This window comes from Sinocyclocheilus grahami, unplaced genomic scaffold, assembly GCF_001515645.1.
Source record: "Sinocyclocheilus grahami isolate Dianchi unplaced genomic scaffold, SAMN03320097.WGS_v1.1 scaffold720.1, whole genome shotgun sequence".
NCBI classification, from domain to species: domain Eukaryota; kingdom Metazoa; phylum Chordata; class Actinopteri; order Cypriniformes; family Cyprinidae; genus Sinocyclocheilus; species Sinocyclocheilus grahami.
The window spans coordinates 121,157-129,793 of NW_015505899.1; the positions used below are offsets into that span (position 1 = coordinate 121,157).

The 8,637-nt window shown below is 36.4% G+C and overlaps 1 protein-coding gene across 1 annotated transcript in view; it reads left to right on the plus strand.

The window, feature by feature from the left end:
* Positions 1 to 4,351: 4,351 nt before the first annotated feature.
* ebf2 (EBF transcription factor 2) overlaps positions 4,352 to 8,637 on the plus strand; it is a 24,547-nt gene continuing 20,261 nt past the window's right edge. Inside the window, exons 1-5 of the mRNA XM_016244472.1 lie at positions 4,352 to 4,485; positions 6,066 to 6,222; positions 7,005 to 7,062; positions 7,369 to 7,424; positions 7,542 to 7,615. Coding sequence (XP_016099958.1) covers positions 4,352 to 4,485; positions 6,066 to 6,222; positions 7,005 to 7,062; positions 7,369 to 7,424; positions 7,542 to 7,615 — 479 coding nt within the window. The remainder of the gene's footprint in view (positions 4,486 to 6,065; positions 6,223 to 7,004; positions 7,063 to 7,368; positions 7,425 to 7,541; positions 7,616 to 8,637) is intronic.

The following is an 8,637-nucleotide window of genomic DNA, read 5'->3' on the forward strand; positions in this document are numbered from 1 at the left end:
GTGAAAGCATAGAAGAATATTTTTTAAGATTTAGCAGGATGCAGTTATGTCATCAGACTTAAACTCACGGAAGTTTTCGACAGTTTCTTGAATAGTGTCAGTGATTCGGCTGTGAGTTTGTGCCTCTATGCGGTGGTACCACGAGGCGCCGCTCAATCACCGATCGCAGGCTTTTAGAGGAGATGTAGACACGTAAGAATGAGTGGAGGTAGAAGGGTGCTGAGCACGTGGCCGTTTAACAAGGACAGTTATGCAGGGCGTAATTTTTAAGGGGCACAAGTGACAGTTCTGGCACTGTAAAAATAGTGTATCTTCCGAGTTCAATACTTCAATACTAGAACTTAAGTACAAATTGAGGACATAAGGACTTTATACTAGGTAGTTCTCAATCGAAATAGGCTACAATTCATTGTTCATAAATAGTATTTCGTTAGGTCCTTCCTTTAATGAACCGTCTATGGCGACCGAGAAACGAGGCATCAAAAAGGGTTAGCAGGATGCAGTTATGTCATCAGACTTAAACTCACGGAAGTTTTCGACAGTTTCTTGAATAGTGTCAGTGATTCGGCTGTGAGTTTGTGCCTCTATGCGGTGGTACCACGAGGCGCCGCTCAATCACCGATCGCAGGCTTTTAGAGGAGATGTAGACACGTAAGAATGAGTGGAGGTAGAAGGGTGCTGAGCACGTGGCTGTTTAACAAGGACAGTTATGCAGGGCGTAATTTTTAAGGGGCACAAGTGACAGTTCTGGCACTGTAAAAATAGTGTATCTTCCGAGTTCAATACTTCAATACTAGAACTTAAGTACAAATTGAGGACATAAGGACTTTATACTAGGTAGTTCTCTATCGAAATAGGCTACAATTCATTGTTCATAAATAGTATTTCGTTAGGTCCTTCCTTTAATGAACCGTCTATGGCGACCGAGAAACGAGGCATCAAAAAGGGCTCAATTTCCAACGTGTGTTATCCCATATGAAGCCTATCACAAAAAACACCCTCACATAGAGCGATATAAGCTATCAAAACGTAACTGTTTGATCGTTTATGTCGTTGCCAAATGTAAACTGACCTGTCGCCCTCCTCTAAACTGTTACATTTATAGATGTTTATAACTGTTATAAATATTAACAAAACATTAACATTGTGTATGTCTGTGAAACTACCTTGAAACAGTGTGTATGCTATCGTAAAAAGCGCTACACAAATAAACGTGTCTATGAAAAATGCATAAGAGCAGGAAAAACTACCCAGCTAATTAAGGGGAAAATTAGTGCATGTTGTTTAGCGCTTTGAATAGGTTTAGTCTAAGAAAATGTGCGTGTAAATGAGCATTCTTCTTTTAAAAGATAAAATTCCCCATTATTGCTAATGAAAAAATTTTATTGACAAGCAATAGCTTAAAAATGTAAAGTTACAGATCTGTACCTGTTTTGAAACATCAGATACGTTGCTAAATGTTTAGATATGTTAGGCTAAGTTAGGTCATTGGAATAAAACTCAAACAAAGTAATCACTTTTCAATGCAGTGCCTTATGAATTCAGAAAAAACATTTCTGAATGGGTGGATAATAACTCTTAGATAACTTTGCTGCCTGTTTCTTAATATTATACTTTATTACAGGAAAAACTACCCAGCTAATTAAGGGGAAAATTAGTGCATGTTGTTTAGCGCTTTGAATAGGTTTAGTCTAAGAAAATGTGCGTGTAAATGAGCATTCTTCTTTTAAAAGATAAAATTCCCCATTATTGCTAATGAAAAAATTTAATTGACAAGCAATAGCTTAAAAATGTAAAGTTACAGATCTGTACCTGTTTTGAAACATCAGATACGTTGCTAAATGTTTAGATATGTTAGGCTAAGTTAGGTCATTGGAATAAAACTCAACCAAAGTAATCACTTTTCAATGCAGTGCCTTATGAATTCAGAAAAAACATTTCTGAATGGGTGGATAATAACTCTTAGATAACTTTGCTGCCTGTTTCTTAATAATATACTTTATTATTATTATTATTAATTATTATTATATCAAATAGCCTAATTCCGCTTAGAGTCTGGCTGTTGTTGCTCTCTTTAAGACATGACATTTGCTAACAAATCGCACCACCTTAATTGCACAAAAATTCTATTAGGAAATTACCAGGAAATTTGACAGCCTCATTGGGTAGCCTATTTACGTGCTTGGAAAACATAAACATACAAAACATTAATATATTATTACAACGGAGACACGTTAAAATGTTTTAATGTTTTAATTAATCTCACTAAGATTTGCTTGCGCGCCATTCTCCTCTTAGTAGGACAGGGGCAATGGCTGAACGTTTCTCGATTATTTCTCACAGAAAATGAAGCCACATTACAAAGACCTATCAGTTATTAAAGTAGCCTACTTATTGGTCTTAAAACACGTTTCAATTAGCTAAATAATACATTTAATAGACCCAGCTACATGGAGCTCTACAGATGCTGTTCTTGCATGCATAGCTAACTCTCAACACCTGCTGGCACAACATTATAGGCCTACCGTATCTCTGGAAAGACCATCTGAATATAGAAATAGGTATATATAAACTGACATACAAACTTTATAATGATAAAGAAGGCTAATAAGCAGCTAATAATAAATTATTACAAGGTGGAAAATTGTAAGTCACGTCTTTTAAAGCTTAGAAGGAAATAGCTCGCCTAAACTGCTCTCTTGTGCTAATCTTATGTGTTTTAATGTAGGCCAAGTGAATGAATAGAGTTTGAAAAATATTGACAATTGTGTGGTGAATGGGTGCGCGTATTCACTTACAGCAGTTCATCTGCTTGCCCCACGGGGTAGGTTTGGGTGCGGTTATGGATGGAGCCTCATATTTAGCCTACTTTCTATTCAGCAAATCGTAGGCTACAATTTTATACTAGTCAGAATGTGTACGAAATTGCACATTTGTAAAATAGCTAGACCTACGTTTTCTCGTGAGATCAGGTTAATCACAATAACGGGTAAAACATCAGCTCTCCGTTGCGGCGCCAGCTTTTCGAAAAATCTAAGTTAAGAAATATTTATTATCGATTATGAAACAACATAATTTTTTCATATGAAATATAAGCAGTGGTGTGGCTAGTGAAACAGTGAGTAGGCTACGTTGCAGCATGGATTCCGCAACAGGTCACATAATAGGGTGAACAGCTGACTCCGAGGCGTGCTGGCAGATGGTTGGTATAAGCCGGGTGGTGGTGGTGTGTTTGGGTGGGGGGGCTCACATTCATTGTTTTGTTATTTGAGCCCCACGCACAGACAATAACCCCATCCAGTAGCAAGAAAAGATGGAAAAGCTTCTTCTTACAGAGAGGAAATGGTCTAAAAAAAGTTCAGAAAAATCTCATTGTTTTGGCCGTCTGCTGCTTTCTACCCGCAGATGTCAGCCGTTCAGACTCATTTAATATTCGTTTTTCTTTGTAATAGATGCATTTACACACATTTTTTATTCAAATAAATAATACACATAATTCAGAAACCCTAACCCCAACAAATAAAACAAATAATTTTTTTAAAATCCTACAGCTGTTTATAAGATTGTGTAGCCTAATCCTTGTAAATCCAAAAATTGTTTTACTCTCAATTATAATTTCAAATATGTGTCCTGTTTGCAGTAATTTAGTGATGCGCTTTAAATAGGCTAGTACAACGAACAGACATTTAATGAAAATTAAACTGAAATACGTCAAATAAATAAATTATTAAATAAACCTTATTCGTTTGCTAAGCGATGTCCTTTGAATATTCTAACAGACAGTCAGTTACTGCAAGAACATCAAAAAAATGGGGACTTTTCAGTATTCCAGATACGGATTCGCCCCTCCTCTTTTTCGAGCTCTGGCAGATAGTATGGGTCCCTGTAGACTCTCTCAGCATCATCACGTTCTCATGGTTTTAAACGGGCACGATAAGCATCCTCAGCAGTTACAGGGTAATCGGCAGAGCACATAACATCTTCAGAGCACCTTGTGGATGTTTTAATTCCTATCCTGAGTGGCTTTATTTGTAGCAGGACATCTGCAGACTTTGTTTGGGAAGTGAATGTTGCTCCCGTACAGGTGAGCGAGCGGACTACGCACATTCCGTTTGAATGGGTCTCGAAGAAGGACAACTCTATGCCAAGTAAGCAAGTTTCCAAAACAATTCCAAAAAGAAGCACGGAGTGTTTCACGGACTATTTCAGAGAATCCCGGTAATCTAAAAATTGAGAAAATCATTAAATCTACTGAGTGATACGCAGAATTTCCAGAATATTTCGACTTTGTTATCTATAAGGCTAGTGCTTTTGCACAACAAGTTGCCTTGTCATTCCAATTTTGTTTTAAATGTTTGGGAGTCAAGATCACCCGACAAGAAACATCAGTGGGTTGAAAGTGGGAACTTTTGAAGAAGAAATGGATGCTGTTCGTTCTTGGGTGCGAAATGTCGGCGTTATTGATGCAAACATAGCGGCACAGAGGTAGGCTATTCCGCACTAATGTAGCTACACTAAATTTTTTACATGTAAAAACACCACCTAAAGACTGAAAATATTTCTTTATAAACTGTCCGGTCCTTAGCAGAAATAACACACAGCACACATGTTAAACTAGCCTATTTGTTTACCATCCAAAAGAACAGAACATGAATTAGAATTAAAATAAGTATTAGCCTAAACGATTGTATGAGTTATAAAAATACGTATCTACCAAATGTAACATGCGCGTTTATTGTTTATTTTTATATTTATAATCATTAACTTTAAGAGTGTGTTTTGTTTTCTATAACATTTCAAAAAAATATCTAGCAACAGGTCAGGCTCTTCTGTGGCGGTGAATGTAAAATGACACCAGAGATTAGTAGCTTCGGATCTCAGCCTTCAGTGCTCTTGTCAATAGCTTGAGGTGACAGAGTCACGAGTCGAATGAAAGAGGCAAACAAGACCTTACATTGAAACCCGTTTTGTGTCATGATGATATTACTTAAAACGCTTGAGCACGTCACTTGAACGGTGATTGTTTGTCGTTCTTCTTTCCCTTTCATTTCTTGCTCACTTGAAGTGTCGCATAATTTTCTTTAAGCATATGTTTAATCCAGTATCAAAGGATTTAGGATATACACAAGCAAATAGTTTTATTCTGAGGAATTCAAAATCAAATTATTAAAAGTAGACTATAGTGGTGATAATAACACTACTAATAATCGTTCTAAGTATCTTAATATTCGGCTACCGAAAACACACGAATCTACTATATCAGTTTTTTTTTCTCGATTTCATAATTATATAGCCTATAAATGAATCGATGTTTACGGCCCAGATTACAGAGACCACTGTTGCCTTTGGAAAACGCAGCCATAGACAGCTGTTAGTTGTTGTATATAAATCAATAGGAATACATTCTTAATTAGCTGTCAATTTTTAACGAATTTTTGAGATGTCATGAGTTATTTCATCAAATGTTATATTTATATGTTAATGTTATATATTATTAGAACAATTACAACATTGAAAACCTGATTTGTTGACTACATTTGGGTGGTTCAAAAAGTGCACATTGTGCTTTCAGTGTGTCCTTATAATAAAACTCCTGATATATCAGATATTGCTGCAAACACAAACATTTGGTCAGATTTTTTTTTCTTCAAAAATGTAGCCTTTAATATTTAAAAAATGTAAGAACTTGTAATCGAATTTGGTGAGAGCAACTAATAAAATATGAAAAAGACAATTGCTAAATTATATAGGCTATTTCTAATATTTTTATCATGACTATGTGCTCAAAATAAACTTTTTAGGCTTAAAGAGGTACTGTCTTCAGCAAGACAACGTTTTAAAGATTCAGACACAAGCAAACATTTTTATTACTAGAATCAGTGGAAATGTGGGTCCAATAGACATGTTTTTCATTTGTATATCTTGTCAGAGACATGCATTGAGAATTGTATTGAACTTATGTTGAATTTAGTGGATTGTATTATATCATGGTCAGTTATATGAATTTAGAAAAATATTAATAAATAAATAATCTGTTTTTATTCTGCAAAACCCTACATCCATAGTGGATTGGCCTTATCCCGTGCTCACTTTGAAAAGCAGCCTCCCTCCAATCTCAGAAAGTCCAACTTCTTCCATTTTGTTCTGGCACTCTATGACCGCAATGGACAGCCTGTGGAAGTGGAGAGGACAGCGTTTGTTGACTTTGTGGAGCAGGATAAGGTACATTCTATAACATGATCCACATGATTGAACGTTATTGGATTTCTGATGATATTTCCTACTGTTTAACATAGATTTAAAGCTTGAGCTTGGCGAGAGAAAACAAAACTTTATAAAACAAACAGAACATAAGGGATATTTGAAATGCAGGAAAATTAGAGAAGCCATTCTTGCACTCTGACACATCTTTTACATCAACTTCCTCTGCCCTAGTCTTGTCTATGTATGTCCATTTTTCCATATTTTTCATCCCTCCTCTGCACTGTCCTGACCTAGGTTCTTAAACTCTAAAAAAGTACATATCACAGTTTTTTATTCACTTCAATACTATTTTCACATGTAAGTAAATTGAATGTTTGTAATCTCTTCAGTGTGTTATCAAAAATTACAAAATCACACTTACAGTAATTTGGGAGTCTTCACGGTAAGGCCTGAGTTTACAGTATCACATCCCATACTGTAATATAAAATGCATGTAGTTGCATTTTACATTACAGTACAACAGTTACCTGCAGTTACAGTACAACAGTAAAGTACAACAGTTACCCGATGATTAAACTGAACGAGAAGAGATGCAAATGAAATGTTTGGCAGTAATACAACTCGCTTCTGAGTGGTAAATACACCAACATCATTAAAAACTGTATATTGCAGTAGTATAGTTTTGATTTGTAGACATTACTCAATCATGAACTCCTGTATGCTTGATTAAATGCTAATTTTGCGTAATCAAAATTCTTTGTTCTTTCCATGTCTGTCCTTGCTGTTCTTCTAAGGAGCAGATGGGGGAAAAGACCAATAATGGAACTCGCTACAAACTCCAGCTCCTCTATAGTAATGGTATGCTCAACATTTCTCATCACATGTATACCTTCTTGTCCAAATAGATAATCATTCTTTCTGTTGGGCCATAGCATTCAACATTTAGTTTTTGCAGAGCAAAAAGCAATAATTATGTGATCATATAATGTGTTAAATGGATATTTAAAATTTTCATTTTTGTTTTCTTATCAAAGAAAGAACCTATTCTACTCTTTCGCACTATTTGATCCAATGGCAATGTGGTTCCAAATTTAAGTAGTTTCTGTATCAACATCTGTTAAGAATACGGCATCAACAAGGTTTGTTTGTTGTTTTTGTTCTCAGGTGTTCGCACAGAACAAGACCTTTATGCACGTCTCATTGATTCTGTCACTAAACAGGTAAAGCATCATCTTCTTTTTCTGAGGTAAAAGCCTTTTAGCCGCAAGAAACACTTTCTTAGTTTTGCTCTATAATGTGTTGATAACCTCTTTTTAATTCTGCCTTACATGGCTCAGCCTATATCATATGAGGGACAGAACAAGAATCCAGAAATGTGCCGTGTTCTGCTAACTCATGAGGTCATGTGCAGGTGAGAACCCCCCCCCCCCCCCCCCCAAAAACAAAAAACAATCAAATTTATCTATTTTTTGAACTTAAGAAAACATGCAGCAAATTCAATTTTCTTTACAACGACCCATACTTTACATCAGTCTACCTACATTCTTAATAATGAAGGTTCTTTATTGGCATCAATGTTTATATGAAGAACCATGAAGAACATCCTTGGAACCAATGTGCAAAAGGTTCTTTATAGTGGGAAAAGTTGTTCAGATTATTAGTGTGTTCATCATACAGAGAGAAAAAAAGTTATTTTAGAAACTGTTCACTGAAAGGTTCTTGCTCATCTATAGCATAAGTAATGCTAACATGATTTGCTATCATAGGACAAGGCCACACACTCTCATAATTAAGGGAAGGTACACAAATATTGGAAATGTATAGATGTATGTTACAACAAAATACTGAGTTGCATTGATTTCAAGGTGCAGTCACGTTAGGAAAATTAGGGAAGTCACTTTTAAACCAAGCAGCTGTCTGTTGGTCAATGCGGCAAATTCGTGTGACCAACCACAAACAAAATCTGCATGGGGGAATCTTTTGGCTTTACACAAAATTCCCAATTGTGGTTACCTTTTGAAATGATTGAATTTTAAACGAAAATTCGCCCAGCAATGATAAAAGCGAACTGCAAGCCTGCAGTGATGTTCACAGACAATGCTAAATGCTAATCATGAACAAAATGATTGATAATACACATTTTCTATACAGAATAAGCACAAGTTAATGTCTATAAAGAGTACATGGTAGCTGGGCTAAGAGAAAGAGGAACAGCAAGTGTCACAGGAGACAGAAGAGACGGGGGTGTGCAGTGACCTCAGGCTTGAGGACAGCATTAGGGAGGGCAGAGGGGGAGTCAGAATTGGCTCTGCCCCCATTGTGTAGCCAGCAGATGCCCGAGTGGGCGCTCACAGCTGGTTAATAACAGAGCTGATGGGGAAGGGGGTGCAGAGGGCAGGCAACACAGCTGGGGAGTGACTCTGTCTGACGGGG